Genomic DNA, 26,081 nt, shown 5'->3' with positions numbered 1-26,081 from the left:
CTGCTGTAGCAGTACTGACCACAAACGTGTTAATTTGGTTATTTCAAACAAGTTAAGACCGGTATGACCACGGTGGTCACGGCGACTGACTTGACATCTTGTAAACATTGTCAATATTATCGTATATCGTCGTACATTGGTTTAATTATACAGCTCGTTATATCGAATAAAACTCTAAACACTTTTGCTTAAAAAATATTTAAATTCTCTATATTTAAGAATAAATGATTGAAAAATGGAACAAATAAAATCGTTCGTGTTCCTCTAAAAATTGAAATCGAAATTCCAATATACGCGAAAATGGAACTACTTTCCCGTTAAGTCGCTGAAAATTGAACGAAATCATTGGATGAAGGAGTTCCTTATTGGAGCCTTTCGAGCACCACTGCCAAAACATTTAAATATTTCAAAATTTTTAAGTTAAGGGCGGTTTGAGCTGAACGCAAGTGTTTAGTAGACGGGTTACAGACACCTGTATACCAAAACTACACAACCCATAATATCGTATTCTAAATGCACATAATCATTTTATGCTGCACGCTCTGTGTATGCGCTTGTGCGGTTTATATTAATTGTAATCCGTATTGGTTTCCCGGCAAATCGCCTCGAGCAAGCCGTACGGAAAGTAAGTACCTATACACGGACGGAACGCGCAACGGAAGTATGAGATTACATCGATATAATTATTAATTATTACTATCGTTTCTGAAACAATATCGGGTCGCGATCAACAATAATGTCGTATATTTTACTTTCTTATCGTCCAATCCTAATTTATTGGCTCATATTATATTAATTATTATACATGTTAGTATTATGTATAAGCACTCGAAGGAATGATATATTATATTATTTTAACGTCCTATCCGATAATAATATGAATTACTATTATTGCCTTAAATAATCCGAAACGAGTGAACTTTTATTGAAAAAAAGAAAACTCAAATCAATCAATATTTTATTTTATACGTTTTGTATTAGCGTGGCAACATCACGACGTTCTATACAACTAATTTGAATGGTTAGCACCACTCTGAGACTCTATCGTCGTTTAAACTCAGCTAAAATTATGTTATAAATAATTCAAATATCTTAAAGTTTTGATGAAAAGTATGGTGTGGCACAGACGCACAGTGGTAGCCTGCAACATTTTGCTTCATTGTAGGTAGGTGGGCTAATATATAAACTTTAAATAGGTACCTATCGTCCAGCCCAAAAATATATTTAAGTACCTAATAATCACCCCAGACAGCATTCTGTAATGATAATATTATTATATTATTAAAATAACTTTATACTAATATTATTCGTGATTATAATGTTATATTAATATTTTTAAACAAAAAATGCTCTCTGGGACCCGAAAAGCTGCGCCTATAGTAATATTAGTAATTATTAATTCAATAAATTCGAGTTCAAATAGTCACGTGTTAAAAAATCATAATACATACTATTATTTTACTCAATTGTTTAAATAATATAATCATATTATGTTAGATTGTGGGATATTGGGTTGCCGAACCGATATGCGATTTTACTCTAATTTCATAACCAGATATTCATCGTGACGGAAACGCGTAGCTCGTCAATTCCGTAGACCGGCCCCCGAGATGGAGACGGTAAACAACGTCCGGTGTAACGTCCTCTCGATAACTCTATAACATCATATAGGTACACACGTGACCCCGGGGGCTGTACCTATCCAGTATAATAAATTATAAGCAAAACTCTCAGTTTCGTGTAAGTAAAAAAAAATAATAATAATACACGCGTGCCTGCGCTGGTCGTGTACAACGTGTGTGTATTATAATAATAATAATAATATTATTGTGGTTAGAGCCGCCGGCGGATAATTATATCGCGAGTTCTTAATGAAGACGCGCGCAGACCGATATCGTCGTCTGAGCACCTCCCACGAAACGGATTTCCTATACCAGATACCGTTATATGCTTATGATAATAACATTATCGTATTACATTATACACACACACACACATTACAATGAATTATGTTATAAAATTAAAATATAGCTCACACTTAGCGAACACACAGTTCTGATACGAGACTCGCCGTCCGTCCCCAATCGCCTACAAACATCAAAATCGATTTATACTTTTTTAAATGGCTAATTGAAATAGAGCGCATCAATCGACGTTGTCGACGCCAATACATTACTGCAGCGACGAATCAGTGAATTTCCCAAAAAGTATGTCTCTGTCTACTCTGCACCGTAACCCATTATTAGGTATCGCATATAGATCATTATTAACGTTACGAAAACACTTTCAACAATACTGTAGGTGACGATTGTAAAGTGTTTTTTTCTAATTATTTAGAGATACATTTACACAATTGTGTTTTCGTAGTCATCAGTGATAACCCGAAGTATGACATGATAAAATTCACTATGGAAATAAAATTACAGTGAAACTTCCACATTACGAAGTCTCACGGGGCATGAAAAAATTCGTACAGTAGATAATTTTGCTAAATAGAAATAAAAAAAAAATATTTCGTTAAACGGAAAATTGTATTAATTGGAAGTTCATTAGGTTAGGTAAGTAAATTATTGGTGTATAGAACTATAAAATAAAAATTATATTTAATTTTTCTAATAAAATAAGAATTTATATTATCATCACTGATCTTATAAAAGTTACACATTAATATATTTATCATGTACACGTATGAAAGAATATTAAATATTTTTTTTTTATTTAAGACCGAATGTCTGATCTATACCCTTTTGACATTGACTGCAGATTTTCATTTCGTCTGAACGTTAAAACTCTAAACAAATATATAGTAAAAGTCATAAAAATTCAGTTAGGAAAAATAAATAATTATCCAATACCTCGGAGGCCATGTTATGCAATAATTCAGATGTAATTATTCCCGTTTGTTCTACCATTTTATATAAAAATCCATCTTTGTTTTTCAGTAAATTATATGAATGATCAAATTCAACTACTGTGCCAGCGTCCATAACAAGTACCCGGTCAGAATCCATAATGGTATTCAATCGATGAGCAATCGTTAACACTGTGCATAATTTGAATTTATTTCTAATTGTATTTTGAATCAAGACATCGGTTCTGTGAGACAAAAAAACGACGTAGAAGATAAACAATTACACTTAAGATTTAAGACAACAATTAATTTAAATATTTATTACTGTGGATCAACATTGGCAGTGGCTTCATCCAATATTATAATTTTATTATTTCGAACTATAGCCCTAGCTAAGCATAATAACTGTCTTTGACCAACACTGAAATTAGAACCAAAAGCAGACATTTTTGAATTTAAACCACCTGGCAATTTTTCAACGACAGTTTTAAGTTCCACCTGAAATAATAATAATATATCAGTTTTTGATTATATTAAAATTAAGCCATACTCAACGTAAACTGAAAAATAAAACATTGAAATAAATATAAAATATAATATACAGTGAAATTACTTCATCTAAAGCATTCCAAAGTACCAGATCGGGATATTCATCAAATGGATCTAAATTCGTCCGCATTGTTCCTGAAAACAAAACTGGTTCTTGGGGGATGATGGAAAACTTAGATCTCAGGTCGTGTAATCCTAATTTATGTATCTCTATATCGTCGATAATGATAGATCCTTCATTGAAAGCAAATCTAAACAATGCCCCAATAATGGACGATTTCCCTGCACCGGTCCTGCCAACGATTCCGATCTAAATAATAACATTACATAATAATTATATCAAGTAAAAAATTGACTGAAATGACTGTAATTACTTTTTCCATTGGTTGTATTTGAAAATTGAGATTTTTTAACACATATGGTGAATCTAGGCTATAACGAAGATTAAAATTTTGAAATTCAATTTTTCCCGAAAAAGGCCATTCGTTGGGAGGTGCTTTTTCTGAAGAAAATTAATTAACAGTAATATTTATATATTATAATTTGTAATAGTGTAATAGTGTAATTTATGAATAATTTGGCGTATTATTTTATAAATTGGTACAATAGGTACCAGCAGGAGATTGAAAATCAGCTTCCTGCGGTAAATCTGTGTATTCAAGTATTCTTTCTACAGATGTCATTTGATTTTCTAAGACTGATAATTGTCTTACTCCCCATTGGATTATTGAAGTTAATGTAATCGTTTGAGTAATAGTTAGACCAATATTTCCTCCATGATCTGAATGAATAAAGAACAATATTTATGAATAACATTATATAGGTAATAAATCACATTTATTTGTTCAAACATTTCAGACGTACCATTTTCAACAGCAAAGAAGCTGAATATTACAATACCTATATAAGTAATACTGACAAGATCCAACCAGAGCCCGAACGCTTGATTCGCACAAATGTACATATTCCAAGCCGAGGAATGTAAGTCCTAAATTTTGTACAAAATAATTATAAAAAAATCAGGAAAAGTCATTCTGCTGATAGTGGTGTCAACTGTCGAGTGTAACTCTATATTGAGTAGATCACTGTAATAGATGTGTTGATGGATTTTTGTAAATCATTGTATATCGTATACGATGAAAATAAAAGTAGAAATTAGTATTTATTATTTTATTGGTTGCCATTGCCCATTGTTTTATCGGTTGGATTAGGACAAGCTTGTATCAGATTGAATTTTCGCACATTGCCTAAAAAGGTGGCTGAGTTGCACTTTGTTCGCGAACCGACGTAGTCGGATTGCCTACCAGGGTTACTAAGTTGCCAAACGGAGTTGAACAATCTTTTTTTATTTAAGAGATGTCATTTTTTATGGGCGATGAAGTGCGTGGGATCAGCTAGTTTATGCAATAAAAGTAATTTATTTTTCTATAAGTAATAGGTTGAACTAATTTTTGTCAAAAACAAATCACATAATTTTTTAATTTTATTTCATACGATATAGCTGTTAGGTTTAGGATAGTTTGAGAACAACGCATGACGTATCGTTTATCACGGTGCGTGAATATAAAGGTACCTACACTATATAAATACCTTAAAATGAATCCAAATAATTGCATTAATGTATAGTAAATATTTTAATAATAATTGTGAAAAATTTCAAGTCCATACAAATTATATTTAGAATTACAACAAAAAACATCCAATTTTTCAAAATTTAAAATTGAAATGTATCCATAAATTAAGATATATGAATTATGAGGGTTTTTGTAAAAACAACTGTTTATGAACCTTGTATTATATTTTCAAGCCTGAGGCCTTAGCCACTTATTAAAATTAAAACTGTTGTACGTTTTTAATCACAATATAATTTTCAAATGTTTCTGGTTTCAACAAAATTTGAAATTCGAAAGCTTATGAACATTTTTTATTATATCTATATATTTTTGATATTTTTAAATTGTAATAAGAACAATTTATGAAAGATCAAGTATGAAATTGTCTAGTTTTTTGACCTCTTAAAGTACCAACTATAGATTAATTGGCCACAAGAAACCACACTTAAAGTTAAAGTTTGAAGCATTTGTTCTGCAATAAAATACACAATATTGTGAAGTCTATAATGGTAGTTTTTAAGTAAGTTGTGTGTATGTATTTTAGAATTGTAAATTGTTTGTGCATTTTAAAATTCTTACTCATAACTTGCTTCAAAACTAAAATATAAAAAGAACCCAATAAAATCGCTAGATAGTAATCTTACTTCTAAATTTTATAAGAGGTCAATAAATTGTAAACTCTAATTTGCTCTCTAATTTGTAAACTAACAGAGCTAAACGTGATCTGCTGAGCGTACAATCTGCTATGTTATGCGTTTGTAAGATAAAGAGAACACGTTCAGATGTAGCGCCCTCTTAGCAGCGGCGCCGAACCCGGGTACAGGTCGGGCGACTGCCCGACCAATTTTTTTGGTTGTTGCCGTGAACTGTGATGTATGAGTACCTACTAAGTAGTATAATAATTTTGGAAACATGCCACAAGGTAACATATCAGTATAATCTAGTTCAATTGTCAACAGCAGATTAATCATTTAAAGATACATTTTAATTGATTTTAGATTTAATAATTATTCAGATAAATAAATTGAAAGAAAATAATTTGGAAATGATGAAATATTTAGCTTTTGCTTTCTATTGACATACTCAATGCAATTTCGTGGTGGGAAAGTGAATCTTGTTGGTGCATTAGAGAGATCAAAATTTAAGTTTACGGTAGCTTTAAAACGCGTAAGGGAAAAAATTGGGTCACTGGAAGGTGTTAAATTTGAATTATATTAGGTTCGGATTGCGGATAGGTTGAAATCCCCACACCCAAAGGCCTTAGCTGGTACTTAAAATATTTAAATTTTTTACTTAATTTTAGGTTTATTAGATAAAATAAAGAAGCATAGAGGAGCAATACTATACTTAAAACATTATACATATTATATTGCTTATTGACATTTAGGAGTGATTGATAATCGTACATTTTTTTATAATGTAGTATTATTTTTAATTTAATTTTAGTTTTAACTATATTATGTATTTATTACATTAAACTAGGTTCAAACTGTTTTGAATGTTTAAATATAGTGTAATTCCGTGCTGGCTAAAAAGGAGACTATATTGTTTTGTACACGTAAATGTTTAATTGAATAGAATTTATTTGTGTATTTAGTATTTACAACATAATGTTTTCAAAAGTGAACTGTTTTAAATGTACCTATCCAGTTAGTTTTATTATTTTGATTTTTTTTAATTTAAGATTTAATATTTAGTGTTTAAACTTAAAAGTAAAGTTATAAATTCGCAAGAAGTTCCAGCAACGTCGTCGATACCGAAAAAAAGAAATGGTCGTACGGAAGTCCTTATCTCTCTCCCGTCTCGCTGGTTATGATTAGAAAATGCATGAGTGAGGATTTTAATTTTTTTTCTTTTTTACGCATTAGTAGTAGTTCTCAAAGAGAATGAAATTAATACTTATGCACTAATGATTTAAAAATATTTCATAATAATACATAATATAAATGAAAATAGTTGGTGACGAGAGGATAGTAGGTATTTTAAATGTTATAATATTAGGGCTCGGAAGTTGTAGGACTGTAGTAAGAGTTGTATATTATTCTATATTATGCTCTCGATTTCTAGAACACTTAACTAAAAAAATCCAAGCTATACAACGGTCAATATAAAAATTGAATATTGAAAATGCAAATTTCGCATATTTGGTCAATTTTAGGGGAAAAGTGCATATTTCATGATCTTCATATTATGCATTTTAATGTATTTAAAAAAAAATTAATTCATCTTTTTCTTTTTTAAGCCGTGTATATTGATATTGTTATATTGATATTGAATTTATAACTCCATATTAATGTAGGTAGGTATTTATTGTTATCACCGCATTTTACTATATAAGTTTTAACGAAAACACTGTACGATACGCATTTAATCTCTATCGCGACTATATTTCGATGTACCTACTATATCTTTTCGAATATATTTTTTTAACTATTTTTTTCAGTTCAATAAAATGCCAAAATGCCATACAGTTTTACGACTTATTTTAAATATTATATAAATTTATTTTTTCAAATTTTAAATTTCTTTTAGTACAATTTAATAACAACAGAAAATGGCTTTTTTGGAGTTTAAAATTGTTATCAAACTATTTTTCATATTTGACATTTTTTTCATGTATGTTTTACAATTTTTTGTGCATATGCCGTGCATATTTTTCCTTTTTTAACTCCTAAACTTCCGAGTACTATAATTATAACTTATAACTTATAATATAAATATATATATACAGGTAAGTCTGGTTAAGTAATTTACAAAAGTTTAAGTGCAAATGAAGTGTCAATTTAATTTATTTAAAATTACTTGAATGGTTTATAATTTATATATTAATTATTTCCATTATTCTAACGTTGGTTTATTGTTATTGTTACATTTTTCACCAATTTCCACGTGGGAGTATTAAAAAAAGTTAGGTTCCTAATAATATGAAACCGTGTAACTTTTAAATTTATGAGTATTGGCAGAAAAATTTAACAGTTCCTTGTAGCTATTGAAATAAATTATATTAAAAAATAATTCACCAGTGCATGCATTTAATAATTTAAACAATTAAAGTCTTATAATATTTCCTATTGATTTAAAATTAAATCCACAAATTCACCATATAAAAAAATAACACAAGCTTCATCGTCGAATTCCATAATGTTCAATCCAATCATGGACAAACTTTTGCAAATTTTACCATCAATACATTATTATTTTTCTAATTATTGTCAACTCTGACGGTCCTTCATCAAAACACATACCTACTATTGTATTAAGCAATTCTTATATAGATACATTGAAAACAAAAACGTATCCACCATTGATGGTTAACAGTAAATTACTTTGTGGTGAAAGTGTGGATAAAATTGACACTTTATTTGTACATGTGGATTAGGCCTTAACGGGGATACCACAATAAAAAAAACGCGCCATGTATAATACCTCATGCATTTAAACAGACTTCATTATTCCAATGTTGTCGTTTTTCGCAAAGGTGGTGTGGAAATTTATACACAACTACCTGTTGAATAAAGAAATTACTAGAATAACAAGGACAATATTGGAGTCTATAAACTCCCCTTAAAATTACCGTCAGTCGTCAACCACAGTGCCAAATGAATATGCACATAGTTATAAAGTTATATCGAACTAACTACCTGTATTCATTCAACATTTTAGGTTCTGATGAGCGGAGCTATTAGACACTATAAAACCTTTGAAATCGGTATCTAAATGCGCTCGTACAGGCAGGGCGTTACGACGTTTATACCTATGTTGGGACAATATTATTCACTCGGATAGTTCAATATAATGAATTGCAGAAAAAAAGTCCCGACAAAAATTAATGAAAATATATCAAAATTAAAGTATAAATATGTTAAAATTTTATTAAAAAATACATTAAAGTTACATAAAAAATCTTATAATATCATAAAAAATGTTAATTACCTACTTAAATCACATATTAAAAAATAATAAAATTTAATTTAATACAAGTCTAAGATAATAAAATGTAATACATTATACATAATAGTCAATAATAAATACAATTATAGTACCTACCTATATAATTATAATAATAATGCTATAAAAATGTAATACCTACTATAATTAGGTAGGTACTCTTTCTTATGTTATGACTTACGGACGTTAAAAAGGCCTGTTCATAGGTATACTTACATATAACCTATTATTATACCAAAAAACATTTGTTTTTATGTAATGTTTTTAATCAAAGTTCAAATTATAAGTATCTATAGTAATTTCGTATGATGAATAATTTATAATATGACACTTTTTATATTTATCTATACAAATTGATATATATACCAATATACCATATTATTATCATTACACTAAAACTAAATACTAAATTGTTAAATTATAGCAAAAGCCAAAAATATGATCTTCATTAAGGAACTTGAAAATTAAATATATGTATTATAATATATATTATATACATTATATATGTATGTAAGCTTCCTTCTATTTTTCAATACAATTTTAACATATTTATACTTCAATTTTGATATATTTTCATTCATTTTTTTCGGGACTTTTTTTTTCTAGAGTGGGACTTTTTTTACCGGGACTTTTTTTTCCGATAACCCAATATAATATAATATGTGATTTGGTTCTTTCCACACCTAAACGCCGTACCTTGAGTGGCTTATGGGGAAGTTGGGAGCTGAAAATTGTTGGTTCCGATTGTTCCTAATCAAATTTACCTATGTGTATGATTATAATAATAATTTTTACATTTTCAGGGCATAATGCAGGACGCCACACGTCCATACTTTTATAGTCAAAATACAGCAGGAACCTAGAACAGACACCATTCAGTATTTACATTTTACTATAGTAGAAAAATCAAATTTGCGGTAAATTTTGACCTCCTGAATACACCAACTAGATTTACCTTCCCAAGGTACAAGATACTGTTGAAGAAAATCGAAGCAGTTGTACGGCCCCAAACGGTAAAGACAGACACAAAAAAAAATAAAAAAACACATGGCATTGTAGTCATCGTTCCGCTCAAAATCTAAAATTAGTTTAAATTTCTAACTCAAAATAATAATTTGCAAGTTTTCGTGATTTTATCAAAATTCTTACTTCGGACGCTCATAAAAAAATATTGAGGATTTACGAAAGTGTTTTAACGGAGAGAACATATTTTTATTGACAGTAACTAAAAAAAAGTAATTAAAATCAAAATTTTCTTCTGCATATTAATATAGCTCAAAAAAAGTTGAAATATTTTGAAAATTGAATATTATGATTAGAAAATGGTAATTAAACATTTTGTGATTATTTAAAGCATCTATGGTTGTTAGTCTTTTAGATAAACCAAAAAAAACGAAGTCAATTCTGTCAAAAATCGTTTTTCCATAGTTTTTTTTTTTTACCTACGTTTTTTAAAACTCTTGGGAATATTCCATTTTTACCTCTCAACATTCGCTTTTCCATCAGAAAATATCTTGAAGTTGAAAATCGAAGCATTATTTCGACTATTAATCGTGTGTAGGTATACATAAAAAAAACACATCTGTGTAAAATCAATACATTCAACAATCCGCTTTGAATCCAAAATTAAGGAAAATTTTACGTTCAAATTTTAATAAAATTCATTAAAATCACGAGTATTTGCAAATTATTTGTACGTAAAATTTATAGAATTTATAAAAATTTAGACTTAGGGAGGTGTGGGGGGCAAAGCCCCCACACGTCTACTTGAAATTTTTTAGGGGTACGTGGTGCCTTATTTGTTTTTACCTAGTCTGCCCGAGTATTTTTAAAGTAGCTCGACGCCACTGCCTCTTAGGTTAGGTTACGATTACATTCATTACCTAACTGTTTATTATATTATGAACTATATATACCTACTTATAATATATATTAACTCTGGGCCTAAAATACCACACCACATACTTATTAATTTAACTGTTACTTTTGGACTTTTCTATAGCAAAAAAAAACCTGTTGGGGTTGTAACACACAAAATCCTCCTTTGGCACATTTATATATCACTTACCCTGTAAGTGAGTTAGTGAGGTAACTTTTATAATTATTTTAAATCACTAAAAGCACAGTAAAAGCCTATGTGTGTAGTAAATTGAAAAATACTTCAATAGAATAATTTATTTATAATTATTTTATGTAACAAAATAGTTTATACAAATATTCAAGGTTTTTAAAAAGCAAATTTGATTATGTTTAGAAAATAATATTGGGTTTGTTAAATAAACTGTTATAAATATAATATTATATGTATATTATTATGTATGAAGATCCTTTTAGTTATATTTATTAAATAAGACAAATAACTATCTAATTCTTTAAAATCCGATTTGTGATTATAATAATCAGTTTAATAAGTTTAATTTTTTTAATATTTTAACATGTTTTAGGCTTAAAATAAAAAATCATAAATATTTACAATATGCTATAGAACATATACCTAATTATATAATATTATAACAATATTCTACAATTTACGATTCTCTTTCTAGTTAACTTTACAGTAAGCAATATTGTATTTCAATAGACACAGCATAGAATAATTTAAATATTTTATGTACCTGCATGTTTAGTTATTTTATATTAAGGCAGGTACCTGATTACTTTGAATTGACCCATTATCAATTATTATTATTTTTATAACAAACATGTCCATAGTATAGGAATAAAATAAGTAGGTAATCAACTTAACTCTTAAGTTAACAGAATAGGTAACTAGTAAATTAAAATATTAAATGATTAATGTTTGTTATTTCTACAAAACTAAAAACACGTTATAAAACTTGGGACACACATTTGTCATTCAGAGGGCACACTTTGATTTTCAGGGGACACAAAGTGTATTAGGGGGCACATTATTTTAGCCCTTGAATTTAACTAATTTTGACTCACTTGATGCTCGTCAAATTCATTGATTAAAATTTGTTCTACTTTGTATGCCCTTATTGTTGTTAAACCTCGTAATGTTTCTTTCATATGTGCAAATACAGGACTTCGTGCTATTTATAATAATGTAAATAGAAAATGTGTTTTAAAATGTTAAATATTGCTGATTATTAATTATATGAAAAATATACATACTAATTCCTTCTAACCGTTTGATACTTCTTGACGTAGGCAAATTGAAAACTCTAATCTTATAGAATACTACTACCATGATACATGTCGGTATCATGAGGTAACTATTAACAAATCCAACAATAAATATGATTCCCAAAAGTAACATTGCCAGCTAGATATTTCAAATATTCAAAAACAAAGAATTAATTTCAGTACCTATTTACTATTTTCTATATAATATTGTAATATGGTATTTTATAGTTATCGAATACCTATAACATTTATGGAGTGCGTATAATACGATTGTCGAGTTAAGGTGATTCGACACCAACCGTTTATTTTTACGAAAACATTCCCATTTTCAGCGTCAGTCAAATAATTTTGTCATAGGGGAGGACTATTTTTGTAAAATGCACATTGCTCGTTAAAAAAAATAACTTAAGGGTCCCGATGCCAGTTTTTCAAATTGTCCTCAATTCTATACAATTTGAAAATTAAGTTTTACATTTTAGTTGCCACCTCAATTATAAGACTTTTCCACTAATCTACTAGCCGATGCCTATTTATAAGGGGTTGATAGGGTGTAATATATCGAAAAAATGACTTTACAGAAATAACTCTCAAGCTTTGTAGAATTGTCGGATTTTGATGATTATTTTTTTATCTGAAAGAAGAAGACTTCCTACAGCCCGTATTGATCTCTGATTTTGTATTTTATTTCAAATAATTGTATTAAAAAATTTGTAAAAAAATGCATTTAATCTTTTATTTTTTTTAGACATATTATACAGTTTGATAATAAAATATTGAAAAACAGAGATCAATGCAGGCTGTAGAATATTTCCTTCTATCAATTAAAAAAAAAAATTATGAAATTTGGTTGATTCTACAAGGCGGTATCGTTATTCCTGCAGAGTGTATTTTTGAGGACTAAATGGCATCGGCACCGGGTGCCTTAAAATGTTAGTCCGAGATTTTTATCTTCACTTATCAGAGAAAAAATAATTTTGATATCAAAAGTTGTGAACAGTTTTATTATATTAATGAATTTATAAAAGAAAATATTATTATTTCTACTATTTTTTTATAAATATTATGAGGATAAACATAGGATGTTTTTTATATTGAACTCCTTCAATTAAATTTGAAACAGTCTTCAATAAAATATTTTATATTTACTTGCAAACAATCAAATATAATATATGGCAACATCTCGTCAACAGCTCCGATGTCCTTTGAAAAACGATTCAACATGTCACCTAAACAAATAAACGTAAATAGGATACAATACTTTACTTTAAACCGTTTGAGATACAGTTAGATTAGATAAGGTCAAGTAATTACCAGAAGACCTAGTATTGAAAAATAGCATCGTGGCTTTAATAAATCTATCGAACATTTGATTATGCACATTTATCGAAGCTCTCGTACAGAACAATACGTACGTCACACACCTGACGATAATGGTTATAATCAAAAAAATTAATATAATGGCGTATAAGATCATACAGTTTTGACGAAAATTTGACGAAAACAATAGTGTAGTGAATGAATCACTAGACGATAATGTACCATTATTATTTGATATATTGTAGCTTATTGTGTTATGCAAAACATATTCTTCATGTGATATCCTAAAAAATGTACATATATATATATATTATATATCTAAAAATAAATTAATACATTTTAATTCTTTAAGTGATCATAATACCAAAAGCTAATCCAATAATCAACACCAGTAGCCAATACTTGGGTAAGAATAAAACAAAAAAGTACTAAAAATACTTTAAAAACACTCCCGTTGGCAGATAAATATGATCGATAAACTTTAATCGAAACACGACCAGACGACCGACTTTTGTCCGTATTTTTCGATTTTTCAGCTAGATCTCCACTAACATTAACATCATTTTGAGACGATGAAATACTTTTGTTAGAACCGAGCAAAGTTGAAACCATATGAGCATTTAAACTGTTGTTGGTATCATTTTCTGGATCATTTGTTCTTGTATCATCTGAAGATCCAAGTGATTTTGCAAACTCAAAAGCGGTGGCTTGTAGTTCTTGATAAGAACCTTCAGCTACTATGCTTCCCTAAAACGAAAACAAACATAAAAGTTATTGGATTAACATCCTGTAAATCAGAAATGCAAACAATATATACATTGTTTTTACTTTTCAATCGTGATTTAAAATATTGCACGAAATTTTGTGTACATCAATTGCGCTAGTAAATATTTTAGGGAAGTATTTCAGTACTAATTGTATTGTTAAGATAAAATTCACCTATAATTTATATATCGAAATAAAATCACTCTAAGACGACTATATAGACCGATAAAATTAAATAGTATACTATAAGCATAATATTATGTAGTAACGAAGTTGTTTTTCAATGAAAAATATACAAAAAAGTTGTATTTTAATATAAAACCGCGGAAGTCACTCTACTGTATACTGTATAGTAAATTTTTAATGTACTTCTTCATTGAGTTGGTCGTGGTATATAATGTATGTGTTAAATTTGAAATCAATGATTAATAATTACATAAAAAATCAATTCTGAGCGGAAACCCCATCAATATTGAATAATTTGGATTTGGCACTTGATATATTTTTAACGTGGTGTTTAAACTACTTACTCACTAAACTTTTCAGACATCTCTAAAAACAATCTGTAAGATTTTTGTCAAATTAAATTGAGTAGTTTTTGAGTTTATAAGCTACATACATACATTTGGTTTTAAGATATAGTTCCTTATGTAGCCACAAGCTTGAATAATGACAATTTAATGCAAAATATATTAGTGCCTGATCTGCCTGAGTAACCAATGGCAACATTTTATAAACAAAATAAAATTTCAATTTCCACAGTGAATCTCAAAATCCTTTTTTAACCACATCTTAAAAATGTGAATATCGAAGCACCCTTTCCTAACCATACTATTCCAAGTATGAAATATAAGTAAAATACAAGTACGAACGTTTTGTAGTTTTTGAGATGTAGCAATGAATGAGTGAGTGATATTTAGCCCATGTACGGTTTTTTTGTGGAAAACCGTACATAGTATATACGCTGTATAGATGTATCTCGTTAAGAGTGTATCTCAGTTTTAGTATACAGGAGTGTTCCGTAATTGTATGCATATGATTGTCCCTGATCTGCCTGAGTATAACCAATGGAAACCATTTATAAACAAAAAAAATTATCAATTTCCACCGTTAATCTCAAGATGACAAGATCTCTGTTTGACCACCTCTTTAAAATTTGCTTACTCCCTTACCGATCATAAACACAAATCCGTCAAGTAGGCCTTGTGATTCTTAAAACAATTTGAACGTGTCAGAAAATTGTCTAATGATCATAGAGAACACATTGTAAAAATAAAATCTTATATTATTATGACTTGAAAACTTTAAAATATGAATTTTTTAAAATCACAGTTTAAACTAAAAATGAAATTTTAACTAAAAATTTTTCTGCTGAATTCAAATATTTTTTCGGTATCAAAATTAGACAACTTTAATTACCTTTAATTTTTTCTAAACAATAAGTAAGTTAACATCAAATTCGTATGGTGAATTTTATATTGTTATCGAGTCATTGACATATGAATGCGAATACGAGTGATACCCACATTGAATTTCATTCACACTAATAAATAATAATCATTTACAACTAACACATAGATCCAGAGCGGCTAAGATGAGATTAGAAATTACCTGAATGCCACCCCTTAAATAATGGTCGCAGCAAGGCCCCTTACTTGTTTTTCAAGTCAATATTTATTAATTTTTTTGCCCTTTTTATAATGTTTGATGTTCTTTTGCCAATCCCCCAATTTTGTTCGATTAATTTGAAAAATGTGTCAATATTTTGCAAGATACCTTCCTAATTACAAATAATTCATTAGAGTATTATGAAAAAAAATAACAAATAATAATACTATAGAAATCATTCTCTATTTCAACTTTCACACAGATACCAATGTTATTTACCTGCAGTTTGAGTACATAAATATTTTTTCTTATATATTTTAATAAATTTAAATTATTTTTAAAATTATAATAATCGAAGAACAAATGCCACATTGTCTGGAAACGTATTTTCCGGGCATCACGGAGCCAGCGAAGGCCGCGGTCCACACAGAAAAAGCCGCTACGTTTAAATAACTTTTAACATATTGATGAATACTGAATAACCAAACGTATATTGAAATATTGTATGATATCTAAATGACTTATTTTCAAATCTAAAAATCGATTTGCAATTAATATTCAAAATATTGGTTTATTTTAAAATAAAATTGGGGGCCAACTCCACGAACATCATAAGTGCCTAGTTACAGCACTGGACGTATTATAACTATATAATGTTATATTTTATTGTGTGTTGCTTGTTTAGTGTGATTAAGTGATTAAGTCATACTATTTTAGTATTTTTATTCATAAATATTCACCCGCGCAATTAATTTATAATTTAAGGTTTTTTAGTGTAATTGCGCGCCTCTTTTTTTATACTAACATTATCCATTAGAATTATTTGATCGACATCAGTTAAGTATTGTACTTGGTGAGTAATAAGAACGCATGCTTTTTCTTTGAGATAATCTATTAAACAGAAATAAAATGATAGTCAGTGTTGACATTTAAAAAAAAAAATCAATACCTTATACCTTTGATGCATTTCTCAAACAAATGCCTGCCAACTTTAGAATCAACTGCCGACAAAGGATCGTCCAGTAAATATATATCTGCTTGTTTGTATATTGCTCTAAAAATCAAACACATTGAAGGTATCATTTACAGTTTATTTTCCAACTGTTACTCACCTAGCTACATTTATTCTCGATCTCTGACCCCCACTTAGAGTAACTCCTCTTTCTCCCACCAAAGTTCTGTCACCATGCGGAAATTGTTTAAAATCAGTTTTTAATGCACATACGCTTATAACCTAAAATTCATCACCAAATCGAAAGATATTTTATTGCAAATATTTTACCTATAGAATATTATAATTTGCAATTTGTACTTGTTTGTAACGCTCTTTGTCCATCGGCGAACCAAAAAGTATATTTTGTTGAACAGTACCGGCAAACAGCCAGGGTTCTTGTGCTGCATAAGACACTTTACCACAAACGGATATTTTACCTGTGGAAAGTGGCAATTCGCGTAAGACTGCTTGTAATAATGAACTCTGTAACCGTTTATTTTACGATTATTATTTATTAAGGTAAATAGAAATAATTATTCATATAGATTGTATATACTTTTCCGGATCCTACTGGTCCGATAATTGCCACCAATCGTCCTGGTATGATATTTAGATTAATGTTTTCCAAAGTGTTACATGTTTGGATGTCTGTCCACTTTGCACTAGCATTCGAAAAAACTATACCAAAACCATTTGAACATGGGTTTTTTTTAATATCAAGATTGTCTGTATTTATGTCCGATTTTATAACTCCAATTGTTAATGGTTTGACTGCAGATGTTGAAAGATTTGGGATTTTGCTATCTTTTTCTTCAAGCAACATAAAGTTCTGTACAAAAAGGTCGTAAAAATGTTCTTATAAATAAAAATTAGTATGTATACATAAGCATGGTGATTTTTTGGTCATGAAACACTCATTATTTCAAAAAGTATTTATGTTTTTGAAAATATTTTTTTACATAGTTTCAAGTTGTTAAAAAACAACGTTTTTATTAAAAAATTATATTTTTTAGTATTGTTTTTCCTTCTTTTTTTTAGGTTTTTTACTTTTTTGAATGACAACAGAATTTTAATTTTATATTCCAAAGCAGAATATTTTTCTAAGTACTTTGATTCATAAAAATCGAATTAAGGCGAGTAATTTATGAGTTATAAGTATTTAAAGTTTTGATGGGTGGTATGGTGGGAACGGGATTACCCCGCAGTGTGTCCACTACTCTACTTGTCTAAACTTTAAATACTTAGAACTCATAAACTAATGGTCCTAAATTCGATTTTTATGTATCAAAATTCAAAATACTTAGAAAAATATTGCATTTTGGAATATGAAATTAAAACTCTACATTATCATTCAAAATGGTAAAAAACTAAAAAATATAAGGATAAAAAATGTTTAAAAATATGATTTTTTTGATAAAAACTTTGTTTTTCAACAACTTGAAACTATGTAAAAATCATGTTCAAAAACATTAATACTTTTTGAAATAATGAGTATTTCATCATAAAAGAATCACCTTGTATATTATCAAAATTAAAATATATTATAATCTAATTTCTAATAATGTAAGAATTAAGAATTTATACTTATTTATGTACCTGTATGCGTTTCAGAGAAATTTTCAGTTCAGCTAATTGCGCTAAACCTCGGCCGAAGAACCTCGTCATTGGTTGTTGCAATACAGAGAAAAATGCAGCTAAGACAAAAACCTAAATATATATACCTATATTTTATCAATCTGTTATGTTTTGGATTCTAAGCAGAGCGATGAATGTATTCATTTTACAATGATTTGAGCTTTTTTTTAAATTTTTTTAAATATTTGTGTCTGTGTACACTTATCGTGTGAGAAATAATGCTTCAATTTTCAACTTAAATATCTTGTCCAGTGGGAAAGTGAATCTAGTTGGTGCATTTGGGAGGTCAACAGTAAAAAATTCACAGTACTTTTCAAAAAACCGGGAAGAACAAAAAAAAAAATAAAGGAAAATGGGAATTTTTACGAAAAATTGGTTTTTGATTTTTGTTTTTGGTATAACTCTAAAACAAATTAAATTTTCACTGAATGTTTATATTAGCATTTTCTTCACACCGTAACATTATCAAAGTATTTTGACTTGTTTTGAGCTGCTTAAATTTTAAATTTTAAATTTTTTAGTTTTTTTTCTATAAATGTTTAACAAATTTTACTCGTTGGGTCAAAAAGCTTGAAAATTTAATAGAAGGCTTCTAATATATTATTACAAAGGCAGTTAAAAAATTTCAAAAATACATGTTCACAATTTTCTTTATAAGCATTTCAACTTTCAAGTTCAAATTTTAACAAAATTCGTTAACATCACAAAAATGTTCAGATTATTTTGAGTTAGAAATTCATTAAATTTTTTAATATAAGAGGTGAAAATCTAACACAAGATTCCTCATAAGCTTGTCTACTTTTTTCAAATAAAAAAAAGTCTACCGCAAAGTCAAATTAAATTTTTATGAGCGTTTGAAGTTCAAATTTTTACAATATTGGATAATATTCACTCTATTTGTCATGTAGGTAGCGATTTTTTTATTTTGTTGGAATTAAAAAACCAATGTTTATTTTATCAATTTATATTTTATACTTGAAAACATTTTCAAAATATTTTGACTCATTTTGAGATGTTTACGGACATTTAGGAGATTTTCTATTGTATTTTACTTTTCTGATTGAGATATTGTTTCCAAGTAACATGAATGATAAAATACTGATGAACAGCTGAAGTTTAGCTTGAACTACTTGAAACGCAAAAGTTAGAATTCCCAGAAATGAAGTTATTCGAATTTGTTTCATTTCCTTTCTATAACAATATCAATAAATATAATAATTATTAATAAGTATATGCATTATTATATCAAAATATTTAATAATAATTAATATTGTTAAATAATATCACAAACTTTCTGGTATGTTCTATAAGTTTTGCAAATGGTTTTTCCCAAGTGTACATTTTGATTATTTGTATTCCCGAAATTATTTCGTTCATTAAACGTATTCTCTCATCGGTAATTGTGGCCGTCTTCAATCGATATTCGGACATTTTTTTCCCCAACAAACCTGAAAATAAAACAAGCAGTTTGTTAATAAATATAATAATATGGTTACTTTCACAATTTTCTATTCAACGTACATTGTAATGGAATAAAAAATAAAAATCCAGATACTCCAATTAATGACGATATGCCAATTTCATGCCACAAAAAATATATTACCACAGTTGTTAGCAGAGGACCAATCCATATATAATGAATTGAGGTCATTGCAACATCGAATCGACCAACATCATTCGATATCAAATTTATTACTTGACCCACAGTGGTCTCACCAAGAGCTGTTTGACTTAAACACAATGCCTAGGTAAAATAAATATAGTAGGTTACAAACATTGTTTTATATTTCGTTATTTATTCTAAAAGTACAACCAATATATTATTATATACGTTTATAGTGTTAATTTAGAAATTGAGTCAGGCACGTAACTAAGGGGGGGGGGCAGGGTGTGCCTGGCCCACCCTATTATGTGTTTGGCCGTAGGCCGACCCACCCAAAATAATCAGAGGGGCCCATTATTATACAGTGGCTTTTAATTTTAATGACATTTTTAATATTGTCTAAATATTACACAAATAAAACCAAATATATCGAGTTTTAATTAGAATCTAAAATAAGTTACGTAACTAAATTCAATTCATGTCCATTTCTGGAATAAAATATGTATATTGTATTACATTTAAATTCTGTTGCTACCAAGAATTGGTGATAATTTATCTTTACAAGTCATAATATCGTCAACGATTGATTAGGAAATAATTGCTATTTAAAGCCCAATACTGATACCATACTAGTATACTAGCATGTCATGTTATTCTTATCTTATCTAGACAGTGACTGTTGTATACTTTTATGTCTATTTTTAAAATACTTTTGAGAAAGGGTATTGTCATTATATTGATTCATATAGAATTATATTATTATTATGGTCGTCAACTCGTCTATATTTATAGTAATGATATTCTGATAACTACCTCTTTATAATATAAAAAGGTAGGGGGTCCACCCCTACAAGGTACAAGGTAATATATTTAGGTAAGTGGCCCATCTAACATTGGCCTACCTAGTAAATATTTTATGACTACGTGCCTGAATTGAGTCTAATATGAAAGTACACTATCTACCAATATACAGTAATATAATAATAATGTAATTATATAATATAATATTATGATAATAATTGTTCAATGTTTTTATCGATTGAATGTTTTAAGTAGGCATATCGTATATACGAGGGTGCGATTTAATTTTTAATTTTTAGTGGTAGATGTGTGTTTGTTAAACTGTTAACTAAAATTAAAACGTTCTTTATTATAGTCCATGTACGACATTTTATCTCGACCGCAAATATAATTTATTTTGCACAGTTATATAGTTGTATAGAAAAATGTAAACATTAATATCCGTATTTATTTTCTTTGCTTTACGGATGTCTTTTGTACACATTCACGAAAACTACTAAAGGTAGCACTGTAGCAGTAGCTACCAAAATTAATCACAACAATATAATCATGAAGTCACTTATTTTTTCCAACATTCAAATGTTAAAAAAATGTCTATGGTCGATTTATATTATCATTAATGTCCTACAGACATACAGTTAAGTGAATGGGTACATTTTTTTGAAATTATATACTTGCAGCTTAATGATTTGCCATAAAATATTATTGTATATCTGTATTTTATCAGCTGTTACACATAACAACTATATAGATAGTAATAGGATAATTGATCGACAAATAACAAATAATTTATAAACACACTATCCAGACTGTAGTTATCGTTATACTGATGATTTTTAAACCTTTGACTTCAAAATTCAAATATTGTTGATATACTTATCACAATGGTTTAGTCGCCTATTCAAAACCTTACTATTTAAAAATATATTTACAATCTATACTACAGGTATAATGAGTAAGTGTGGTGTGACATAAAATAACATTGGGAAATATTATAAAGTAAGAAGGCTCCCAGTAGTTCCACCTGACAAGAAATTAATCAAAACCTATGTATCTATATTCTATACTTATACTTAAATAATATTTAACGAGGTTCACCTTTCTAAATATGATAGAACAGCAAGCAACTCGCATCTTCATCGCACATTGTAAGTTTTCTTGAATACTTGAATGTTGCAATATCATTATAATTAACAAGGAAAGTACTATACCAGACGCATACATGTATGCGTTTTTCAGGTCTGTAGTGTTGGAACCATCGGGGTTGAAATATGCTAATAACCCGCCAACTAATAGTGGCCCAGATACTCTATAAAATATAACAGCATAGGTATGTAAGTATATCACACAAAAACGTCATAAAAATACTATATGAACCAATCATATTTTACCGCAAAACATAAAAAAAAATACGTTCACCAGCATAAATAAAACTGAGTAATAGGTTCGCAAAATATATGTAATAAGGACCTATTATAAACAATAATATATAAGAGTCCCATCGAGCACTGTCGCCGGTCAAAATGTAATATCAATATATTTCCATACTCAATAAATAAAAAAATTAAAGCTAACAGTAAAATGTTCTTACTTAAAAATAATATCATTGATGGCGAATATAAATCCAATGAACATATATTTATAACCAAACATTTTAATCAGAGCTCTCGGCAGACTAGGCGTACGATTCGCAGAATATGCATTGGTCAGTTCTAAACGCCATTCCCTAAAGATAAATCAAAAATGAATTTAATCAAAATAATAATAAAGATGACGTTGAATTTTAATTAATTTACTTTTCTAATTTATCGCCTAATGATGATGATACCTGGTCGTCCAATGTCGTGTATAAATCGGTTTCATCTAAATCTCTGTCTTGTCCTATTTTGAACAGGTTTAACATCCAACTAAACAAAACATAATTAGTTAATTACAATTATATTATATTATACCTATATTTATTAGGTCCAAAATCTATAATGTATTATTATTATCCATTAAATATAGGTACTAATAAGTAATAACTATTTAAAAAATAAAAAATAATAAAAAAACGACTAGGCTACTGCGAGACAACATATTGATGTACCTACCTATAAAATATAAAATGCAGAAGTATTTTACTTGTGTACATTTATATATTATGTATAATTAAATGTTTTAATAATAAGTTATCATTTTAGTTTTATTAACTTAGTATTAAATTATTTCACAAATTGTATATACCTATACCTACCTATTTATAAAAAAAAATTATATTTTTAGTTATGTTATATTATATTAATTAATTAACTTATACAGTTGTATTGCCCGTGAAATAACTTTTTAATTTAATTTAAAAATACAATTTTATAATATGTATAATAAGGTAGTATGAAAACAAAAATTAATTTTATTCTTTGATGTTTATTGCGTTATAAAATAGAATTATTCGTTAGAAAATAGTATACGATTATTACATTATATAAGCATGCGGGTAGTTGACAGTTGCATTATCAAGTGTTTCGATAAATAATAAACCTAATGCTAATTATTAATCAAGTATATTTAGAGTCAGCAGTATAATAGACGTTTTTGATGATGAATAATATGTGTTGATAAAATATTTAGTGTTTTATTTTCTTATTTTTATAATAATCACAGTATAAAAAAAATATAATATGTAGAAATAGTAACGCGTAAGTAATGTATAGTAATAGTGTACATATTAGATTACAAACTATTAATGTTAAACTATAAGGCATTCGCGAAGCTTAATGAATAGGTATCACACAATATAGGTAATAATTACCAGCCACGCAGTATCGTTGAAGTCCCAAAATGTTTATGTTGTGCACTAGATTAAAATTTAACACCTATATTATATATTATTATAGCACCCGGATCCCACATTTTCCCAAGTATACCATAAAATATTTTGTAATAACGCAGCATAATATATAATATTATGAATCATGATATTATAAATATTAAATGCTATGACGATACCTATATAATTTTTTGGGGGTTAAATTATTACCCAAGCATTCACTCCGCGATAAAATATTATGTCGTGGCGAAAACAGACGGCGTGATACCAGATTCTGCTAAAAAAACTTTGGAAACTACTGATTTTAATTTTGAGGCAAAATAAATTATAATATAATATGTAATATGATAAGTATTACTTCGTGTTATAGTGCTTTGAAAATTGTAAACAATCACGATACCATACAATTATAATACAGCGATAAACGCCGATAACGGCAATATAATATATAACTTATAGCCAAGTATAGACAATATACAGTTCCATTTAGTTATGTGATTTTTATAAAAACTATAGTTAAGTTGTACATATTTATTTGACTTGTTCATTTATTCTATTTAAATTGTTATCATTAAATTTTAAAATATTTCAATATGATCGATATTTGATTTTTAAAATAATAATTATCAATTATTGAAATGAAACTAAAGTTACACGTATATGGTATGCGTGATAGGTACCTACTTGGCTACACCTACTTGTAATATTTTATATTTTTACTGTTACCTAATACTCTAGGTATATACTTATACCTTGATACATTGATTTTTTTTAAATTAAATTGTTCTTTATTAATATAATTAATTGTTGTTTATTATATGATATGAAATTATTAACTGTATAATGATTACAGATTTTTTTTATTGTGAACACACATGAAATTGTTAAATTTTTGCGGTATTTTAGCGGTAATACGTACATGACGATGTCCATCAGATTAAGTAATTGTAAAATAATAAGACGAAATAAATAGATAAGCATAGCTATTTTACGTATGAGATTCATTGCATATTTACGGTTTTATAGCGAGAACAGTAGTACAGTACCTTTTATTCACGAGGTTTTTTAAAATTAAATTGCTATTTAAATGGTTAATTAATGCATCTTAACAAAATATAATATAATTCAATTTGTTTACCCATAAGTAATGATCTCAAAAATATTTGCACTAGATCTTGGATTAAGAGGTCGTTTAATTTCACCATTGCCATCTGTTATAGACCTAAAATAATAATTAATAAGCAAAAAAATTGTAATAAATATTTTCTACAACTAACCTGTTCATGGTGTAGACGCTCTATCAATACGCTATTATGAATATAGTTATTTTAAATGCCGTTTTTCTAAAAAAAAAAAAAATAATTATATAAATTTATATTTATCGGCTTAGTAGAAATATTACAATATTATCGTTTGATTAACAACATTTTTATTATTAGGACGTCGTGCCAACATGTGTTATTATGCAGTGGTCGGGAGTAACGCACTAATTGTAGCGACGCTACAGTAGCACACTACTTTAGGCTGTAGCGATTAACATAGCATCGCTACAATATACACAATCAGGCACGCCCGGAGGGGGGGGGGGGCAGGTGGTGCAAATGCACCACCTGAGAATTTTAATTATTTGGATTTTCCAAATAAATAATAGAATATAAAAATTCCTTTTCTGTTAATTTATATTTCATGCCCATGATAATTCCTTATATAGTAAATATTAAATACCTATTCTAGCTATTCTGAAAAACCGTCGTCTGTCGCACTTTAGTACTGGGTACAGTCACGTCTAACCACGCGTCTATTAATACATTTATTTTGGTCACTAATGATATTATTATTAATTTCGTTATTTGACATCTATTCTGTGGTACACTATTATTTATTTTGGGTATGTTAGAGCATTTTTATTATATTGGAATTGGTGTATAATGATTACTGACATACTGTATAATATATTATGATTGTATAATTATTATTATACATTTGGGTTTTAATTTTACTCATGTTGACATCACATTATAACTTTAAATAAACGTGATACGTATTCTATATTATAGTTCTCATTTTTTATTCGGTATATTACCTATATTCTTATAAAATAAATTTTCGTTATATTTTAGCACATTACGTCGTTTAAAGACATGGTTGAGAAACAGAATGGGAAATAAAAGGTTAAGTATTTTAGGTCTGATTAATATTCATCGAAAAACGTACGAAAATAAGGAGTTTTTCGAACAGCAATAAGAAGGTGTTATTGAAAAGTTTGGATTGAGTTCTAGGCGGTTGGCATTGCTTTTCAATGATTAATAATGCATTAATATATAATGTAAACAAGAATATACATTTTGATTAGAAGTAATAAATAAAATGAGACATGAGTTATGTTTTAAATATATTTTGTTATAACCATCATTGATGATAAAGAATATATATCATATAAT

General features: G+C 28.1%; 1 protein-coding gene across 10 annotated transcripts in view; it reads right to left on the bottom strand.

The window, feature by feature from the left end:
- Positions 1–2,607: 2,607 nt before the first annotated feature.
- LOC100161113 (probable multidrug resistance-associated protein lethal(2)03659) overlaps positions 2,608–26,081 on the bottom strand; it is a 33,917-nt gene continuing 10,443 nt past the window's right edge. For 4 of the 10 annotated variants that reach the window (XM_029490699.1, XM_008188935.3, XM_008188934.2 and 1 more), the window contains 26 exons: positions 24,918–24,983; positions 24,779–24,862; positions 22,628–22,738; positions 22,423–22,557; positions 21,930–22,140; positions 19,949–20,171; positions 19,719–19,875; positions 19,480–19,618; positions 18,389–18,499; positions 17,349–17,621; positions 17,111–17,275; positions 16,911–17,032; positions 16,755–16,852; positions 16,604–16,689; positions 13,790–14,172; positions 13,420–13,709; positions 13,255–13,334; positions 12,097–12,247; positions 11,908–12,014; positions 4,265–4,388; positions 4,014–4,181; positions 3,775–3,902; positions 3,465–3,710; positions 3,177–3,349; positions 2,856–3,096; positions 2,608–2,791 (listed from right to left, as the gene is read on the bottom strand). In XM_029490699.1, coding sequence (XP_029346559.1) covers positions 2,768–2,791; positions 2,856–3,096; positions 3,177–3,349; positions 3,465–3,710; positions 3,775–3,902; positions 4,014–4,181; positions 4,265–4,388; positions 11,908–12,014; positions 12,097–12,247; positions 13,255–13,334; positions 13,420–13,709; positions 13,790–14,172; positions 16,604–16,689; positions 16,755–16,852; positions 16,911–17,032; positions 17,111–17,275; positions 17,349–17,621; positions 18,389–18,499; positions 19,480–19,618; positions 19,719–19,875; positions 19,949–20,171; positions 21,930–22,140; positions 22,423–22,557; positions 22,628–22,738; positions 24,779–24,862; positions 24,918–24,925 — 4,038 coding nt within the window. In that variant the 5' untranslated portion in view covers positions 24,926–24,983 and the 3' untranslated portion in view covers positions 2,608–2,767. Of the gene's footprint in view, positions 2,792–2,855; positions 3,097–3,176; positions 3,350–3,464; positions 3,711–3,774; positions 3,903–3,923; positions 4,182–4,264; positions 4,389–11,907; positions 12,015–12,096; positions 12,248–13,254; positions 13,335–13,419; positions 13,710–13,789; positions 14,173–16,603; positions 16,690–16,754; positions 16,853–16,910; positions 17,033–17,110; positions 17,276–17,348; positions 17,622–18,388; positions 18,500–19,479; positions 19,619–19,718; positions 19,876–19,948; positions 20,172–21,929; positions 22,141–22,422; positions 22,558–22,627; positions 22,739–24,778; positions 24,863–24,917; positions 24,984–26,081 lie in introns of those variants that run through there. The other 6 variants (XM_008188936.3, XM_016807745.2, XM_008188938.3 and 3 more) reach the window with 4 other exon arrangements.

This window comes from Acyrthosiphon pisum, chromosome A2 (genome assembly GCF_005508785.2).
Source record: "Acyrthosiphon pisum isolate AL4f chromosome A2, pea_aphid_22Mar2018_4r6ur, whole genome shotgun sequence".
NCBI classification, from domain to species: Eukaryota; Metazoa; Arthropoda; class Insecta; order Hemiptera; family Aphididae; genus Acyrthosiphon; species Acyrthosiphon pisum.
The sequence above is the reverse complement of the archived record's forward strand: the minus strand, read 5'-3'. Positions and strand labels throughout refer to the sequence as shown.